The 19,384-nt window shown below is 48.8% G+C and overlaps 6 protein-coding genes across 6 annotated transcripts; 2 read left to right on the top strand and 4 right to left on the bottom strand.

The window, feature by feature from the left end:
• Window positions 1-143: 143 nt before the first annotated feature.
• PRP43 (DEAH-box ATP-dependent RNA helicase prp43) lies at window positions 144-2,493 on the bottom strand (the record flags this gene model as incomplete). The annotated part of the gene is made up of 3 exons (XM_049253439.1): window positions 144-269; window positions 321-2,190; window positions 2,246-2,493. 3 exons carry the CDS (start codon window positions 2,491-2,493, stop codon window positions 144-146), a joined length of 2,244 nt encoding a protein of 747 aa, XP_049107521.1.
• Window positions 2,494-3,028: 535 nt separating this feature from the next.
• Window positions 3,029-5,665, top strand: LOZ57_004395 (uncharacterized protein; the record flags this gene model as incomplete). Its single annotated transcript, XM_049253438.1, has 4 exons — window positions 3,029-3,136; window positions 3,198-3,816; window positions 3,953-5,412; window positions 5,468-5,665. 4 exons carry the CDS (start codon window positions 3,029-3,031, stop codon window positions 5,663-5,665), a joined length of 2,385 nt encoding a protein of 794 aa, XP_049107520.1.
• Window positions 5,666-6,067: 402 nt separating this feature from the next.
• On the bottom strand, window positions 6,068-9,970 carry GDE1 (Glycerophosphocholine phosphodiesterase; the record flags this gene model as incomplete). The annotated part of the gene is made up of 8 exons (XM_049253437.1): window positions 6,068-6,157; window positions 6,235-6,635; window positions 6,690-6,984; window positions 7,039-7,122; window positions 7,251-7,292; window positions 7,342-7,400; window positions 7,469-9,804; window positions 9,831-9,970. The coding sequence occupies 8 exons, from the start codon at window positions 9,968-9,970 to the stop codon at window positions 6,068-6,070; spliced, it is 3,447 nt and encodes a 1,148-aa protein (XP_049107519.1).
• Window positions 9,971-11,280: 1,310 nt separating this feature from the next.
• Window positions 11,281-13,834, bottom strand: SHE4 (SWI5-dependent HO expression protein 4; the record flags this gene model as incomplete). Its single annotated transcript, XM_049253436.1, has 2 exons — window positions 11,281-13,692; window positions 13,754-13,834. The coding sequence occupies 2 exons, from the start codon at window positions 13,832-13,834 to the stop codon at window positions 11,281-11,283; spliced, it is 2,493 nt and encodes an 830-aa protein (XP_049107518.1).
• A 1,097-nt stretch (window positions 13,835-14,931) lies between these two features.
• Window positions 14,932-16,234, top strand: TFB4 (RNA polymerase II transcription factor B subunit 4; the record flags this gene model as incomplete). The annotated part of the gene is made up of 2 exons (XM_049253435.1): window positions 14,932-14,977; window positions 15,114-16,234. The coding sequence occupies 2 exons, from the start codon at window positions 14,932-14,934 to the stop codon at window positions 16,232-16,234; spliced, it is 1,167 nt and encodes a 388-aa protein (XP_049107517.1).
• Window positions 16,235-17,117: 883 nt separating this feature from the next.
• On the bottom strand, window positions 17,118-18,380 carry LOZ57_004391 (uncharacterized protein; the record flags this gene model as incomplete). The annotated part of the gene is made up of 2 exons (XM_049253434.1): window positions 17,118-18,130; window positions 18,197-18,380. 2 exons carry the CDS (start codon window positions 18,378-18,380, stop codon window positions 17,118-17,120), a joined length of 1,197 nt encoding a protein of 398 aa, XP_049107516.1.
• Window positions 18,381-19,384: the final 1,004 nt, after the last annotated feature.

Genomic DNA, 19,384 nt, shown 5'->3' with positions numbered 1-19,384 from the left:
GAGCTCGGGTGTAATATTTAATCGGTAATTCAATTCTTGTTTTACATATTGTGCAGAGTAATAAGGTCTTATGGTATTGCCCAAGCCCATTGTAAATCATTCTAAAACAACAGCGAAACAATCTAGCAGCCGTAATGTGTCGTTTATCTTTTCCTAGTCTCCGAGCGCATTTTCTCTTTTCGTGACAGACGTTCTGCTGCCCGTAGTAAAGCAGATCTAATTTCTCCTTTAGGGAAAGTTGATATATCGTAGTATGTTGGGGCAATATCCTATAAAACATTAGTTACGTTTCCTGATGTGACTCTTAGAAAAAAACTGACAAGGAGCCATTCTCCCTTCACAGCTGTCACCGTCCGGATAAAACTTTTCGTGGTCAATACAAATTCGTTGTACAACACCCATTCCGATTCGTGACTTAGTACCGTGCTTGGATGCAAAAGGACCGGTTCATTGTTATCCTTGACTGTCCTGTACAAGCTTTTGCCCTGACTTTCTTTCTTGGCAACCTGCATGAAAAATCCAGCGACAAGTGCCCGGCGAATATTTTCATAATATTTTTTATCTTCGAAAGGCGTCGACACAAGGTCAATCTCCTGGCGCTCCATAATACGCTGTAATTGTTGTCTTACGTTATCTGCAGATTGGAGAGCGCGAAAAGATAGGAAATGATCATGACACCATTGGCGAGGATTCTCCTGCGCCTCTGGACCTTTGAAGGCATGATAGACGTTGAGAAGTGTTAAGTGATCACCATCAGGGTGTGCAAACAAAGACTTCATTTCATCAGCACGTTTTCTTTGCGCGGCAGGGCGAACAAATATTTGCGGAACAGAAAGAAGAGATGTAATAGAGAGGATCTCATTAGAGCAGTAGAATTCGGGAGAAGTGATTAGCATGACAGCTAGGGTAGGGTCCAAGGGAAATTCTGATGCCAGACGACCAAGCGGAGTCAAATTTCCTTCGTCATCTAGACAGGCCAAGTAATTCAACTCTTCGAGCGCACGCATTAGTGTTTCTGGGGCTGGAGGATCCATTAAATCGAAATGAACAAGATCGTCTATTCCAAGCTTTTTGAGGTCTAAAACCGTCGTAGATAAGTTCGACCGCAGAATCTCAGGGTAAGTTTGATCGATAAGCTCCTTTTTAAAGGCACCTTCGGTATATAGACGAAAGCATTTCCCAGGTCGTGTACGACCGGCACGACCAGCACGCTGCTGAGCTGATGCTTTAGAGATAGGTGACACAAGAAGCGATTCAACGCGGATGCGAGGATTATAAATCTTTTGTTTGGAAAATCCAGGGTCTACCACGTAAACTATACCATCGATTGTAAGGGAGGTTTCGGCGATGTTGGTGGAAATAATGCATTTCCTTCCCGGACGGCCACCCTCTTTGCGAGGTGGAGGCGGTGGGTCGAAGATACGCTGTTGCATAGCTGGAGGGAGTGTACCGTAAAGCGGATACACCTTCATAGGCCCGGCATCCGCTTCTCGAATCATCTCATCCACTTCTAACGATATTTTACGGACAGTATCTTCAATTTCCTCTTCACCAGTTAAGAACAAAAGGATGTCGCCTTCTGGTTCACCAGCATGGATTTGCAAAACCGTTCGAATGGCGGCTTCCACGTAATCCTGTTCAGGCTCTGGGGTGTAAAAAATTTCGACTGGATGGGTACGACCAGGAACAGCTAAGAGCGGAGCGTTGTTAAAATAACGTTGGAATTTTTGCGCATCCAAAGTCGCGGACATGACGATGAGTTTCAGATCCGGTCTACGCAGGACGACTTCTTTTAACAACCCCATGAGAACGTCTGTTGCCATCGTGCGCTCATGGGCTTCGTCAAGGATAATTGTGCTGTAGCGGGTAAGGTCGGGGTCATGCATTGCTTCTCTTAGCAACATGCCATCGGTCATATATTTTAATATTGTTTTCGGGCCGGTCATATCTTCAAAACGAATGCTATACCCAACCTCTTCTCCAAGTTTGACGTCCATCTCGTTAGCAACACGCTCGGCAACTGACATAGCTGCTACTCGACGGGGTTGAGTACAGGCAACGAGTTTATTTCGAAGTTGGGGAAGATCATCGTAGAGAACAAACTGGGGTATCTGCGTTGTTTTACCAGAACCAGTCTCTCCGACAAACACGAGGATTTGGGATTGTTGATAAAGCTCTAGGAATTCATCTCTAAATAAGAGCGGTCAATGCTGTATAAAGAAAAGCTAAAGGAGCGGAAACACACCTCTGCGCATGAACAGGTAGACCTCTGCGCGTTTTCAAGATCGAGAAATATCGGCTCGACGCGGGTTTTCCTGTGAAAGGGTTGGCCGTCGAATCCTCTGCTTTCCGTGCCATCGCAGCTGTGGACTTGTGCCTTTCAAAATCTGCTAGCGGGGAATCTTTTAAAGCCCCATTGGTCTTACTCTCCCCGCCCCCAGAGCTGTCGTTCTCGTACATATGGGCAAGGTATGGGTTGTCGCGGGGATCCATGGCTGATGCTGTGGTCTTGAGTCGCTTGGCTCGAGAGTTATCCTGGCCAGTCCGTGCGCCAGCCATTCTAGACAGTCTCTCTAGAGAGCGGGATAGAGGAAGTTGGCAGAGCCGATGAAGATGATGAAAGCCGCGATTGATAGAAAAAAGTCTAGGCGGGTCCAGCAGGGATTAACTTAGTTAGTTAGTTAATTAACTAGTTCAGTTAGTCAATAACTAACTAACTAGTTAACTACTTAGTTAACTAGTTAATTAACTGCTACGGAGTACTACTTCGCCCACCAGGAGGATGAGAACGTAACGACTGGAGTGCATGGGATTCTGAGAGCCGGCGGGAACTAGACGAACTTAGGGACAATCCTGATCGTTTGGTGTTACCTGTTGGCTAGTTATGGACTGCAGTATTCGAGTGTTTTGTGGCTAGCATGAAGTGACTGGGCGGGTTCATTCACTCTCCCTCCGCACTCCCCTCGCTTAAATTTTGAGCACGGCAATTGATCCACGCGAGTTTGATCTTGCTATACCTATGGGCAAGATGGAAGCGTCGGATAATTGGACGCCCACATTTGTGGTTGGCCAGCACGAACGAAACCGCGCTGCGCCTGTACCTCCAGAGTTCATACAGAGCGCCTATGATAGTGGTGTATGGCATCGACTCATTCTACGCTTTTGTACCGTTGTAATCGCTGACCTCTTTTCTTAAGTATGACCTTGTAACAACCCCAATCACGACGGAGGACTTTCACTCAAAAGTCCTGGCCTTGCTCTCATCGCATCTATCCAGCCTGGAATCTCCCTCTCAGGATGTCTGTGGAACATTGGCCACTTCCACCAACACAAGGCCTCTTACGATCCCATCTTTAGCGCTTTCTGATTCCCATCTGAGCCCAAATCCATCCGTCAGCAGCATGGTGGCAATTTCAAGCAGGTGGACCGATCTTTGCTCGCCGGACCCCTTAATCGCAGACATCTCCCGTCAAGTGCTTTTACATGAAGTTGCTTATGCCGCATTCTGTGGAATAAGTTATCTCGTAATACCTGGACCAAAATTACAATATGGAAGTATGGGATTGATGCACTATGCCCGTGCAATCCAAGAAGCTATGAACCTTGCGCCTTATATCCAGGTGCATATCTGGCTCCAAATGACTGATAACCCAGGCTCAGAGAGCAATGACATCGGCGACTTGATGCCATTTGCACGGGCCGAATATGTACCTGAGCAGGATACAAACGCGCCGATTAGACCGGATCACCTTGGCACCTGGGACGCATGGGATGTTATTCGGAGGGTTTGTAAATATCATGCCCGCCTTTTTGTCGGTAAGGATCAATTTGCGGTTTTTCCTAGTCTTCTTTGCCCTTCAGACCATTTTCTTTTTCATTTTCGTTATAGCCCAACAGCTGCGTTATTGGGGCGTTTTGTGACTACTCTAATGGGTGTGCTAACCGGTTATAGCCCTATCATTACCCAAGTATCTTCCACCCACTTCAGTACAATCCAGATGGCTATCCGAAACAGTTCATATGCTCATGATCGGAGCAAACACGTTTCTCAGAAACCAAAAGGGTTACCCAGTGTTATCTAGGCCACACCAGGCCTTAATATCTCGATTCATGCGTTTGAAAGTCCAACCTTGGATTATTTTATGTGACGTTGGCCCTCTACCCGATCCTCTTCGGGAAAGCAGTGGGGATTCGCCAACACCTGCGGAAGCCATGGAACGATCTGCGCCGATTGTTAAAAAGAATCATGACCCAACACCTCATCTCTCATATATTCGCAATTTACAAACAAAACAGCCACCTCGCACGCCTATGGAGCGATTTGGGGTTGGGTATCAAGACTTTTTGCAAGCACCGCTGCAGCCACTGACTGTGAATCTTGAAAGCGTGACATACGAGGTGTTTGAAAAAGATCCAGTCAAATATGAATGGTATGAACGTGCGATCACTAAAGCATTGAAGGATTGGGCCAGTAAGAGTAGAACGACATCCTGCCCTGATGGACGTGTCGTAATTGCAGTTGTGGGCGCTGGTCGTGGCCCTCTAGTGACGCGAGCAATTCGAGCCAGCGTAGAAGCCGGCGTCGATGTTGAGATGTGGGCCGTTGAAAAGAATCAGAACGCATTTGTGCATCTCCAGCGGCAAAATAGCAATGTGTGGGCTGGCTGTGTGAACTTGGTCCAATCGGACATGAGGAGCTGGAAAGGTCCACACAACAGTTCTACTGTGCAGGCTGATGGATCGGAGCAGGCGACAATGCCTGTAGTCCACTATCCAGTGGATATTTTTGTCTCTGAGCTCTTAGGCTCTTTTGGCGACAACGAATTATCCCCTGAATGTTTGGACGGAGTCACTCATCTCCTGAACCCAACTGATGGAATCTCTATCCCAGCCTCTTATTCCGCCCATCTTACCCCTATTTCCTCCCCTCGACTTCACGCTGACATCAAGGGGCAAAGCATTTCGAATCCAGCTGCTCCAGAAACGCCCTATGTTGTTATGCTCCACGCCTTTGACTTCCTCTCAACTGAGCAGCGTTCCTCGCCGCCAGCAAGCCAACGACCGTCTGCGAACCCTACACCGTCATCTTCCACTTTCAACATCGCCAAAACCTCAACGCCACCACCTATCCTGGAATCCTCGACTCCCATAGTTCACACAGCATGGTCTTTTTCCCACCCAAACCCTCATATCCCACCCCCCTCGGCATCTTCATCTGTTATCTCAAACGCTCATAACGTTCGTCAGGCTCGACTCACATTCCCATGTCGCCAGCGTGGCGTATGTCATGGGCTAGGCGGATATTTTGAGACCGTTCTTTACGACGATGTAGAGCTTTCAACAAACCCTGTCACCATGGATTCCAAGAGTGAAGGGATGATAAGCTGGTTCCCCATCTACTTTCCCTTGAAGGTATACCTCGCCCCAAGAGTTCGCTATGCCCACAATACTAATAATAACAATGCAGACGCCTCTACACGTCACTGAAAACTCTGAAGTCGTCGTGACGATGTACCGCCAGACCGATGACCGTAGGGTTTGGTACGAATGGATTGTCGAGGTCTTTGACCTACAGGATCGTGCGGACTCGTCTAGTGGAGCTAGAAGACTTCGTGTAGCGATGAGTGATTTCCATACTAGCATCAAGGATGGGTGTTTGATGTAAAACGGGAGTTTATGGCCTTGGGGTATTTTTGATAGGTTATTTTGGTAAGCAGATAAAAGTTTTGTTGGATTTATACAGTGTTTCTGCCCGCAAACTTTTCTCGGAAAAGGATAGATAGATCTCATGAGTTGGATAAAATCTCTGGATAAGCTAGTGATTATATCACAATCTACTTTGGAGGTGGAGGCAATTCTCTTAACTATCATCATATCGAATCAGTATAGTAGCACCTTCTTCTAGCCGATTAATATAATGCGAAATGAACGCAGTATCGTGAACTTGGGTTTTCCAGAGATCACATTCTATTTGGGAAGGACAAAAAAAAAATTTAATTTGCAAGCCACTGCGGGGTACGGAGCAGTTATCACGCAAACGTCGTCAAGGACTAGAGAGCGGATAAAACTAAGGTTCAGGCTGAGGCTCAGTCAACCGATTCCGGATAGCAAGAACACTGTCAACAATAACTGCATCAATGTTCTCGTTGACTTGCACCTAATCCACCAACAGTAATTAGTCAATCATTAAAAGAAAAAGGATGACAAATAGAGCATAAATTAAGAATAACGTACCTTGACATTTGCTGGGTCATTATTCAATATCCCATAGGAGACACATACCAACCCAGACTCCTTCACAACCCTCACCAGACGTGGGCTTATTACCAACGGTTCGGCTGCCGTGACAATACCTAAAAGATTCCATCGGGAAGCGAACCGAATAGCTTCCTGTAGGCTGCTAGCGCGAATATCTCCAACAGCACCAACACCGGAGTCTGTGAGGAATAAAACGGGGATGGAAGGTTGTTTAAAAGAGAGGAGAAGGCAGATATCGGGGTTGAAGGAAGAGAAAATCATATTTCGGCCTTCACCAAGGTCGTAAACAGTAGTAAGGACAGTGTCAACGAAGGAGTTCAGTTCCACAGCGTACGTGTCCATTTCTTCTTCCTCGCTTTCGTGGAGCATAGGATATTCTTCAAGAGATTCGTTAGATACCTAGCATGAAAACTTCAAAGAATTAATCTTACTTAGTTCCATGTTAAACCCAACAGACTTTGGTAGCTCCTTGAAAAGTTCCTTCAGAGTGGCGAACGGCGCTTGAATATGGTTTCCACGCGTGTTTCCCTTGAACCCCTTCTTCTTAAAATCTCGAGTGTGCTTCATCCTCTCGTCCAAATTTGGCACTCCCAGCTCTTCACCGACAGACATGGATCTCTGTCTCAAAGCGGGGTCACGGGAATTATTCAATGACGGAGTAGCACTTCGGGAATTTCTATCAACCTGCTTTGCACGGGGGTTTCGACCATCACTGATATGCAAGAACTGGAAAATAATCAGACTTGGTTAACATGGGCTTGGGATCTTGATATTACGTACTTGCTCTAAAGTAAGGGTGTGCACTGGTGCATCAATGCCTGTTTCACTGACAAGAAAATCATGATAAATAACAGGAACATGATCCTTTGTTAGTTGAACATCTAGATCTATTAGCCTAGAGAAAGTAGGTCAGAAACAAGGGGAGAATAGTACCAAACTAAAAAGAGTCAGTTTTATGATTTCACTATTTCAACAACTGATAAATGGCTTACCTCAACGTAAGATGCACCAAGGTTGGCAGCCGCAATGAATGACTGATAAAATTAGAAGGGCAGAAACTCAGGAACCCCCCGTTAAACACACCTGAACCGTATTCTCCCCCAGTTGCAATGATTTTCGGCCAGCGATGTTCTTTCCAAGACCTTTTCAAAAAATAAAGGTTAGGGGACATCAAAAAGGCATTGAGAGTGAACTTGCGAAGTGAAATCACCTCGATGCCCGATAACCATCGTCGACTCCATAGTTTTCCAATACGTTTGATTTTCGGTTACCGACATTTTCGGATGACTAAAGGGGGTGATGACCAGGAAATTGAACGTAACAGATCCAATAACATCAAGGGTATTAGCGGCGATGATAGGAACGGTAGAGTCGCCCTGAAGAGTAATACGTTTCGAACCAATATTAGGCTTGATGCTGGATAATAAAGCAACTCCACGGCCGAGGATTTGGTCTTTTGACCCTGAATAAGTAGGCACAAGATCGAAGATAATCTTTGTCTTCGCTGCATCCAAGGTGTGAAAGACAATTGGCTCGGTAGACAAGTTATCATGAACTGGTAGATCGACAATCTCCGGTTCCCCGTGAGCTCCACTTGCCGAAACAACAATTGACAACGCAGTATCAAGCTGTGTCAAATGAGCGCTCGCCATGGGAATACGGTCAAGATTCACAGCCGGGATGAACTTTCTCATGTCCATTGTGCCAAGGCTTACTAGCACCATACTTTCATCGGTCAAGTATCTATGACCAAATGTCTTGATCGCTTCAGCAGGGCGCTTTTCCCCATTGGCATTAGACTTGCGGTCCGCCAAAGAGGACGAAAGTGGTGGTGATGAGGAGAGCGACGTAACGATAGAGCTTTCAGACTCGCTGCTGCCATCGGGTGCAGAGGCAGCGTCGGCTAAAAGCCTAGCAATATCCATATGCCCCCTCAGCGCTGCATGTTCTTTAGCGGTCCAGCCAGAGGAATCGGGCCGTTCGAGATCAGCACCTGCATCAATCAACAGCTGGACAACACTGGTATTGCCATCAACGCAAGCAATGAACAGAGGTGTCCAGGAATATGTATGTTCTGTCAGCTCCGTATTAGCTTTTTGGGTTTCTGAGCCCTCGAGAAGAGCCCTCGCGCATTTCTCATGGCCAAAACGAGCAGCAACGTGCAGGGCAGTCTCCCCCTGGTCATCCTGATAGTTGATATCGACACCAGCATCAACAAGCAACTGTACGATACTGACAAAGTTTGCTTTGGTAGCCAATGCCAAAACAGCACTGGACTTGGAGATGTGTTTCCGAATAGCTGCTTTGTCATCGTTATCCCCTTTCCAGTTTTCTGAATCTAACAAAACTCGAGTGGTGAGTGGATGTCCTCCAACAACGCCTAAATGCAACGGGGCCCACCCCTCTTCGTCCTGCCAATTAGGCCCATCGATACCTTCGGCTACATCGAACATATCCCAAGCTTGTAGGTGCTCAATAATCACCTCGCAGACAACCTTGAATCCGTGTTGCGCACCATAGTGAAGAGGGGTGCGACCAGATATATCTTTTGCTAGGAGAGCATCGCGTTGATGGGGTTGCAGGTTATCGAGGAGGTATTCCAGAAACGAAACGGAAGCATCGCCACGTTGCAAGACTGTGACTTGATCTGATTCTTTTGGCACCGGCCGCTGAGGTATGAGCGAAGGAGCAGCTGCTGGAGTGATATAGTTTGAAGTGTCTACCGGAAAATTCAATACCATAGATGCGGATGTTTCAGCATCAGACGTTGTCTGAGATCTTCCGATGGAGATTACAAAGCGATGAATACAGTTGCGCTTGTTGATATCGTCGTCTTCTTCGAGGTTGTCAATCTTTCCCAGTAATGAGACAAGACATGCCCTAGAGCGACAGAGTATTGATCGCTGAATAAGAGATTTCAAAACTTTGGGGTAAATGTTAGCACCCAGTTCATCAGCGGCGATTTTGAGCGTTGTTAGCAATTCCAGTAGGATATGTGTATCGTCCTTGCGAAGGGCATCGTCAACAGCATGAAGAAGGCTTTCTGGAATGTTTAGGTTCTGGCGAGATGGTACCCTCTTCAACGGCAACGAAGATCGGGTTGAGCTGGCATCATCCACAGCCTTCTGGTCTCCAAGTACTGACAGCCAGTCGTTGACGCCCTTCATACAACATGACAGACGGGCATTAGTTGCAAACGGTGAGGGATCAACTTTGGTTGATAAGTATCGCATCTGCGCCTGGGCTCCCGGGAGCTTCTTGTCCAGCTTCTTTGTGATTTTGATGAAGCCTCGGCGGTTGACCTCGCCGTACCACTGCAGCTTTCTCAATTGGCCTCGCAACTCCAGCAACGCAGCCAATAGGTCTTCCAAATCTTCCACGTCAGGTCGCTGTGATGCCACGACGGAATGGCCAAAGCGTTCATCTAGTAATTTGAGTCGACGAGAGCAGTCTGCGAACTTCTTATTGTAAAAATGATCGACATCTTCGAGGTTTCGGTCCAGGGAGTAGAAGAAGCCTAAAGGCTTGACAATTAGCGATGATAAACTTATAAGGTGTCTCGGAGGCCACACTTGCCTGCTAAATCCGGCTCTTCTCCGTTCTTCTTAGCCTCTATAGCGGACTTTATAAGCTTCTTTAAACTCTTATATTTGATGTAGTTGGCGCTCCATTCCGGAACCATATTCCGAGGTAGATTTCTGCCGAACTTCATGTTGACAAACGGCACTGGCAGACACTTGAAACCACGGGTGTGTTGCCAAAGATACACAAGCAGCCACGGGATCGGATCAAGCGAACAACGAAGAAGACAACCGTTTCACAGGAGTGTCACCAACAGATAATGAGCGTCGTACCGCACCGCGACTGAGATCAGTGGCAAGAGGGGGGTAGGAGGAAAGAAAACGGAGAGCGCAGCGGCGAGCAATTAAAAAAAAAACGGGGCCTCAAACGAAAGCGGAAGAACGTAAACGAACCCGGAAGGAGAAGATAGCGGAGTCGGGGGTGAAGGGCGCCATGGGGGATGCAGGAAGGGGTCAGAACATGAGGTGAGTGAAGGCTACGAGAAGGTGGAGGGCGAGAGAAGGGAAGACGGAGCGAGAGGGATGGCCGGAGGAGTAGACATGGGCGGGCGTGAGCTCGAGCTAGCCGGAGCTTGTGGCTCATGTGGCCCGATGATTGGTGCGCGGTGCTGCTTGGCGGGGTCAGGTACTCCACGCCCGGCCCTGGGAGGGAGGTACTTGGATGGAGGGCTTAATTGCCGGATGGAGTAGGGCCGCTGCGTGCTGTATAAAAAATACATATATCTCTACTTTCAATTGAATCTTTATCTTCATCTCCCATCACGCGTGCTATGTGCTTGTTACTAGTTGTTCTCACTGTTCTTCTCAGAAAAAGCAATATACACGCCGCAAAAGCTTAGATACATAGTTAGCTAACTAGCTTGACAAGCAGGTTATGTATTCGTACTCCGGATGTATACTTTGTACTTCGTACGCGAACTCAAGAGCCCCCAGTGCCTCCCCGCCGCTGTTCCGCGCTCCTCCGGTATCCCTGGGGATAACCGTCCATGGGATGGCTTCATACCTGCCACCCTGTCACCAGCCCCGCGGCCAGCCGGCGACATGGTTTGGCCGTGTACTGCACTGAGAATCGGGGCCCATGGTTGTCCGGAGTACGGAGTACACTGTAGGCACTATTTGAAACCACATAAAATAGACTATTATCTGCCCATAGCATATAAAGAGAAGAGAACGCCATCTGCAAGCATGCCGTGGAGGGAAACATTCTGACCGACGACCTGAAGAACCGCGGCCAGATAGAAACGTCGAATCTATAGAAATGACAACCCGAGACGTGAAAGATTCGACCACCGCTCCATATGAATAGAACGAATAAAAGCAAATCCCCAAGGCCGTTCCCCGCTTGAATGACATGCTTAAAATCATAAGAAAGAGTAAAGAATCCCAAACCCCCCAAACCCAGAGTAAAGACCGCCATCTATCAAGAAAATTCCCTTCCGTTTCAATTTAACAACGCCTTCAATGCTTCAATACCACTCTCCATCACCGCCGGGGTGCGCACGTTCGGGATCCGTGCCTTCAGGGCCTCGAGTGCCCCCTTCTCCAGCAAGCCGTGCTTGCCCTTTCGTCCCACATCCCCAGTCGCCCGCGCAATGTGATGCACGCACACCGTGCCGCGGTGCACCAAACCCTCGTCTTCGTCGCTGCACAGTCCAAGGATGATATCCAACCCCCGCGCACGATCCAGGATCGCCGAGACAGCGGACTCGTACTCCGTGAGCATCGCTAGTGCCCCGCCCGCAGCACGCCGGGTGGGTAGATCTTCCACGTCCCCGAGTGCGAGAAGGATATGAAGGCGCTGCCCCGCACGCGCAGAGCCGTCGGCAAACTTGGCTAGACCGGCTTCACAGTTCATTAAGTTGCAAACCAGCTCGCATGCGGACCGTCGGATGAAGCTGTGATTTGATAACAGCAAATCCTCGACTGTGGGCCACCCGGCACGGACGATGGTTACAGCAGCATCCTTGTCTGGGGACGATGCAAGATTTGTAAGTGCCAGAAGCCCTTCAAAAACAGGTAAAAGGTCGCGAGACTGATCCGTCAACGACACCTCTGGGGGGCTTAGGAGAAGGAGTAGTGGCCGTATAGCCGAAGTGATCTGTGGGAATCCTGATGTTACAAAGACGAGAGATGGGTCCACAGATATCAAGATTCGAGCAAGTGCATGGGCGGCATTGTAGCTCGACTCCTCCAGCTTTCGAGGGGCGTCTCCTGCTGGATTGAGTGTAGCCACAAGAAGCCCCACGGCACCTTGCTGGGCAAGCTTTCCCCTGGATTTAGAATCCTTTGACAATGCGAGAAGAATTTGGGCACTAAGCGTGCGTATCGATGATAGCCTACGTTTCCCACACCAAACGAGCACAGGCATGATACCGGCATCAATGACGGCAGTGCAGCGATGCTTGACATGTTCATCATCATCCAATGTGTCCAGCTGCGTCGGCTTTGATGTGTTGGCGTACGCCTTCAGTTCCGAGAGCTTCTTTTGCTCTTCCGATAGATTGGGCCTATACTTGGTGATGTTCCATATGGTCGCCAAACCACCATAAAGTACGGTATTGTCCTCTTTTTCGTTCATTAGAACCCGAAACAAATTCTCAAGAAAAGTTCGATCATTGGCAATTTGTTCCTTCACGGCAGGTCTCACTGAAGAGTATGCTAAGCCTTCAACGACATGGCCGGTATTGTCCTCCAAAGATTGTTTCGCTAACAACTGTCTGAATCGATCAACCAAATCATGAGATTCAACATCCGCCTCCTGTACCTTACTACTTGGATGAGCCTCTGTGGGTTTCCCTGAAGCTTGTATCTTAGCTATAATCACCGCGGCCAGACCCGCTGCATGTTGTGTACCATTGCTGAGTGTATGCGACAACCAGTCCGAATGGTGCTTATCAATAGCCTCTCGACATGCTTTGTCGATGCACGCCGCATTGAACAACTCAAGGATAGACAGTTCCAAATCAGAGAATTTCTGTCTTCGGTAGAACAAGGGAGTAAGTGATTGTAGAAACCCCTCCGACAAGAAAAGATTCGACGCGATGGCAGGGAGCAAAGGAAAGACCACAGCAGCGGCGGAAAATGCAATTATATAGTCTTCTTGTCTCCGCTTAGCGACACGGCTAGTGATGATGTTTGTGAAAAACTGTTGGCCAGAATCACCAGAGGCTTCCAGGTACTTCGCTGTTGCGAGGGTGGCCTGACTCCGTACATCGACAGGCAATCTTAAATCAAGAGACGATAAAATAACATCAAACCCTTCCTCATCAATTAAATGGTGAAGACAGTGCGCGTCAACAGCAAGAAGTCGTGCAATTCCCTTAAGAGACCGACCATCGTGATCATGACCTGACTCCATCAACTTTGCAATGAACAACTGCAACAATTCGCTCTCGCAGTGGCTGCGGGCCTTATCCGATTGCCAGAGCGCCTTTTCCAGAACAACCGTATCTAAACAAACAACAGATCCATCTCCGCGATCGTAGAGTTCATCAAAGAAATGGGTCACGGAATTCTGAAGCTCAGCAGCAAAATAAAGGCGGCAGGCAGTGCTTTGGCGAACGAGGCCGCTGATTATATCATCTTGAGTAGCTGAAAGTTTTGATGCCGGTGTACCCAGCACGAGTTTTAAGGAGTCCAGGGCAGCATCCGCAGGCGTTTCCAACCCCTCTTGCTGGAGAAATTTAACGGCCTCCTTTCCAGCATCCTCGTCCTGTTGATTGAGATATCGCCGACACAGGGTCAGTAAAGGATGGATATTTTCGTCGTCATCCCGGACTTTCAGGAATGCAGCCTTGACCTCCGAACTTTCGGGGGCGAGGGCGATAGCCTCGCGCAGGTTGCGAGAGGCAGCCTACGGGGTACAAAGTGTATTAGCTCTGAGCGCAGAAGGGAGTAAAGGAAGTGCGTCATACCTCGCGGTGGCCAGCATCCACAAGCTCAACAGCCTCTCTTGCAAGTAGCGCCGCCCGATCGTTCTTAATCACAGAAACCATGGGCGATGTTATCGGAGCCCCAGAAAAACGACAGATTTCGTCAACACAAGTAAAATGATGCAACTCAGAGGGAAGTCAAGGATGGTGCAAAGGTAAAAAGATAAAAAAAATCGTAGTCTCGATGTTCCCTTTGGGCGAGACGACGGGCTTGGTGGATAACAAAGATAAGGCGCGATGGCGTCGGTGTGGAGATTTGGTGCGACGAGACGCAGGCCAGATTCGAAGCCGAGGACAGGTCCGTACAACTGGTATCAATGGACGTCTGCTGCCTAGAAAGATGTTGCGGTGTGTTGAGGGATTACTTTGCTTGTGGCGGAATGTTGGATGGAGGCGAGAGAGCTTGTTGGTGTTGGGATGACTCAGGCTGGAGTCGAAACTCTGTTGAGACGAGAGAGACGAGACAACGGGGTGCAAGCTGATAAGAAGAAGAGCTAACCAACTAGCAGCAGGATAGCAGCAGCGAGTTTTATACGAAGATCGCTAGAGTCATAATAACAAGTAGAAAAAAAAAAAGCTCGCAGGCCGCGAGGTGTCCACTTGGGCTGCCTCTGGAACCGCCATCCGATCCTTTATACGGTGGAGCATCACAGATCTCCTGAGTTACATCCCAGTCATTGTCGGTCTCTGGCTGCGGGCCCATCCAACCACGGCGAAGCTTGTCGCCATGGTTCAGTAGCAGAATATCTGATTGATGAAACCGCACGCCAGCTGTGCCACTCAGGCTGCCATCCAGAGAGGGCAGCCAAGGTCTTATCTGATCTGATATGTCTGCGGGCTGATAAGCGCCCGCCGTTCGGGCGAGAGATGCGAGACAGGCGGTGTCACTGGCGGCTTGGGAGGGTCTTGGACCGGCAGCGTGCCGGCGAAACAAAAAAAGGAAAAGCCAGAAGAGCGAAATCAAATCCGAACGCGAATCCCAGCGTGTTTCGGTGGCGGATCCGAGATGCTTAGCTGAGATTAGTCAGCAGTAGCTTTTGAAGCCGTGACGACGACGATGAGGACGAGCGAACCGCCCGCCTGCGACCACAGCCAGCGACGGGTCGTGTGAGTCGTGGAATAGCTCCGTTCCCCGTGATTGCGCCTGCACGCCGCGCGGCATGAACGCCGTCGATGCCTCAGACCACTATGATGCCAATCCAACAGGTAGGACAGCTGCCCTCACACACCGGGAAGTTGGCCAGGATGGAGAAACACGGCGAGAGAAGGGCGGAGACACATACGGGGGGCGGGTGATAGAATCTGGAGTGAGGGAGTCGCTGCTGACACAGAGATACCACAGACACCGCGACCTCGCTGCTGACCATCGTGCTTGACACCAACCCACACGCCTGGGCGCTGCTCGAAAACACCCTCCCGCTGTCCACAGCAATCGCAAACCTCCTTGTCTTCATCAACGCCCATCTGGCCTGCAACTTCGCGAACAAAGTCGCCATAGTCGCCAGCCACTCGCACCAGGCTCGATGGCTCTACCCAACGCCCACCACTCCTCCCGCCAATGCCGCGGGCGAGGGAGACACCGACATGTCAACTAACGACAGCTCATCCCAATCCAACAAATACCCGCCCTTCCGCATCGTTGAGGAGCAAATCACCCGTAACCTCAAATCCCTGCTATCCGATACTACCCCAGCCGTCTTACACGCGGCAGCTTCCACCATGATGGCCGGCGCTCTCACGCTTGCTCTGGGCTATATCAACCGCGAAACGATCGCCCACGCCGAAACTCACGGTGCCAGCACTAGCAGTTCTTCAACACTAGACCATCATTCCTCATCTGCCCTCCCCCCTCCTCCGGGCTCCTCCCAAATCAGCACCTCTAACCCGCTCAATCCCTCCGGTCTCCAGTCCCGCATCCTCATCATCTCTGTCAGCAGTGCCACCGGCTCTGCTCACCAATACATCCCCATCATGAATAGCATTTTTGCCTGCCAACGCTTACACATCCCTATCGACATTTGTAAACTCTCCGGCGACGCCGTCTTCCTCCAGCAAGCCTGTGATGCCACTCGTGGTATCTACGTGCCAATCGATCACCCGCGCGGCTTTCTGCAGTATCTTATGCTTGCTTTCCTGCCAGATCAGCGGTCGCGTCGCCATTTAATTCTGCCAACCAGAGTCGATGTGGATTTCCGTGCTGCCTGTTTTTGTCATCGCAGGGTTGTCGATGTCGGTTTTGTGTGCAGTATCTGCTTGAGCATTTTTTGTGAACCTCCTGACGCAGCAGAGTGTCTTACGTGTGGCTCGCAGCTCAAGATTGGCGATTATGGAGCAAAACCAGTTGTTGTAGCAAGGAAGAAGAAACGGAAGAAGGGCGCTGGAAAAACTGCAAATGGCAGCCTGTCAGGCGGCGCAACGCCAATTTCACAATCAACGCCAACATCAACACCAGGTTTTCCTTAAGAACGGAACCCCGGTCCCCCTTAATACTCCTTTGCTACAAAGAACATCTTAAAAGTAGAACAAAACGATATCAAGATGCAACTGATTCATTTTTTTAATAAGTTAACAGGAATTATACGTGCCACAACATGAATCTAGGAATGGGAAACTAGGAAGTTCAGGCTACGTCGATTCTGCCAACTCCATATCCTTCACAAGGCTTGTCCGTCCTATCCTAGACTATTCCAAGCCTTGTTCTAAAGAATGGAAAGCAGCAAAATAAGGTATCATCGGAGCACCCAAGAATAATTTTTAGGTAGGAAAAGGTAGGATATACTCCTTGCAAGGAAGCTCCATGCGCCTCTCGCTTCGCTGAGGTAGGAACGTCTCTTCTTGCAATTATCCTCATGCAGGACTTGGCCTGTACCTAGATCTGCCGTTAATAGAATTCATCAGTGATAAGTCTCTTCAATCGGACCTTGTCTCGATGTGATAAGTGCTGAAGGTCTCGCACAGATTGTATGCCAATTAAAATCCATTTACCTATTTATTTTAGTATACCGCCCTCCCTGTGCAACTTTGCCGTGCCCACTATTTCGAGACATAAGGCAACATGGCTCGGGATCATCCGAAGTCATAGAGGTAATGGCCTGCCCAGGAACATCTATTAGACGTTTTATGTTTCCATAATCAATATGTACTCATATGTACTCACAAACGAGTTGGTGTTGTGGCCAAAAAAAAAGGCAATACCATCCTTCGTCTTCTTTACTGCCAGGACTCCAATTGCAGCTTGGCAATGGCTAGCTTTGACTCCGGGATGGGCTGCGAAGCAAAATGTGGTGTTAGTGCTCGGCTCCAGAATAGAACCCATAGTAGAAAACGGCATTCAGGAGCGGAATTACTAACCCATAAATTCATGTTCAATCACGCTTCGCAAAGCTTCGTCTTCTGAGACCGATTCAAGAGCGCCCAGCTGGCCTGGAAGTTTCCTAGTGCTGCTGTAGATTCGCTCCGCAAATGCAGCAGCTGCCATGCAAGTTGCCATATGTTCGCCTGTGCCACTAGTGACTGCCGCAGTAGAAGTCACCTCTACATCCTTCGGATCTACCGGAACGACCGCTGTCCCAACCCCGACCAGTGCGGCCGGCCCAGTTCGGCCACAGTGCTTCATTCCAATTCCTCCAGAAGAAGACCCTGCGGCGATGTTTCCATGACAATCGATCGCAATTGCACCTACTGTGTCACTAATATGATCATCAATTTCCATCAAGATATCTCCGTTCAAGGTTCGAAGAGTGTTGGATGTTTCATTTTCGGTGGCAGTATCAGTCACTCCAGGTATCAAAGATGGGCTGTCTGGAAGTGTAGAAACATGTCGCGGAGCTGATAGACAAGGCATATGGTGGTCGACATATTCTGTATTATTCTCTATGCCCGAGTCAAAATCAATGACCCTATTCTCAGCCATATTGAGCATAGGTTGGGCGGAAGCGGTATCCGTTTCCAACACAGCTTCCATCTGGACATCCTTGACAGATCCGTCGGGGCTCGGAGTATATTGCAAACGGTCAAAATTACAGGGCGAATTTGAGCTGCGAACTGAACGACGGGATGAGCTAGGGCTTGATCCACCAGGCCCTGGGGTTGATTTTCGCGAGGAGAGGTGCTCCAAATCCCACTCCTTCTTCTGGCGTTGGCATTCTAGCAATTGTAGCTCATGGTTCCATTGAATCCACCGCTGACGAGCACTCCTGGAGACTAAGGAATTTGTAGGGAGGACCGGTATTCCCTGACTCCGGGCAAAATCTGTTGCACCAGGACCTGTGATCAAATTTGGAGGTACACGGTGAAAAGCTAGAGGCCTGGTTGAGGCATCCAGTATAAGACGAGCAGCAGCAATGGGATTTTTAATATCTGAGAAAAGAGAAACGAGTTAGTTATGAAGTAGATACTATGCAATGAGGGGCATAGAGTCTCTACTTTCTGCCGCTCCAACAGCTCCACTTCGACCGAGATGATCGACAATCGTCGCGTCACATTCAACTGTACCGTTGAGAGTCAAGTTGCTACCATAACCAGCGTTTGTAATTTCGTGGTCTTCAAGAAATTTGATTGCGACTTCTACCGCATCGACGGCGTTCCCTCCAGATTTCAAAACTGCCATAGCGAGAAGTGCCGCCCTATGTCTACTGGTCAGAGACAGCCACTAAAAGGCAGGCAAATACCGCGTATTTGGTGACATAACTTCCTAGAGAGATGTGAAACTTACTGATTGCAAACCCAGAGATGGATTTCCTCACTTTGGTGGTTGTGAAATCCTGCTCCAGCGTGCACATATATAGCAGTAATACCTTTGGCATGATTTGAATTCAAAGCCATCGTGGCTGCAAATTGTAAGTAGGAACTAAGAATCTAAGATACCATAAGAGACAAGACAGAAAGTATAGTGGGTTAGAAGAGCAAGTTAGGCCGTGAAGGTAGTTTGGCTGACGACCGTAGGTAATGCAGGAGTCCGTATATGGCCGGGGAGAGAATGGGTGATAAATCATAGGTTTTTAGAAGTTCCACGGTTTATGAACATCTGACTTGTTATTCTCAGCTGGATGCTGCACCCTTTGATGAAACGGTTAGGGCAACATGCCCCAGAACAAGCAAGCTGATGAAGATGAGGGGAGGACGCACTTCTATCCCAAGAAAGAACTCAGTTGCGCGTGACTGAAGGTGATATCAACACAATCTCAGGGATAATTGCAGGAGAAATACAGCTGCATACACAATACACCAGTGTTTGCACCCAAGAGGGATAGTAGAAATGGAAGAGTAATGAATGACTGGAAGAAAATATCAACAGCTCAGCTCAGCTGCTAAGTTAGGGGGACCACAAACAGCAAAGAGAGGAGTCCTAAGGAGGCGGCAGTGCGAGCCTCAACACACAACAGCAGCAGTACAGCCGTGTAGCCATGGAAGCTGCCACATTTGTCTCGCCCAGCGCTCGCTTCTCCGATAAATCAAGATAGCGCAAGCGCTGCACTGCAACTGCTTCGTACTGGGTTTCTCTTCCTCCGTATCACAAGCCGGCTACAACGCCATCCTTACTATTATAGTTATCTCAGAACCACGCTGTCCGCCCTGGAGGAATCTTTCACTTTTGAACCCGGCTTGATAGGG

The sequence above is a fragment of the Ophidiomyces ophidiicola genome, assembly GCF_022830035.1.
Source record: "Ophidiomyces ophidiicola strain CBS 122913 chromosome Unknown scaffold_18, whole genome shotgun sequence".
NCBI classification, from domain to species: domain Eukaryota; kingdom Fungi; phylum Ascomycota; class Eurotiomycetes; order Onygenales; family Onygenaceae; genus Ophidiomyces; species Ophidiomyces ophidiicola.
The sequence above is the reverse complement of the archived record's forward strand: the minus strand, read 5'-3'. Positions and strand labels throughout refer to the sequence as shown.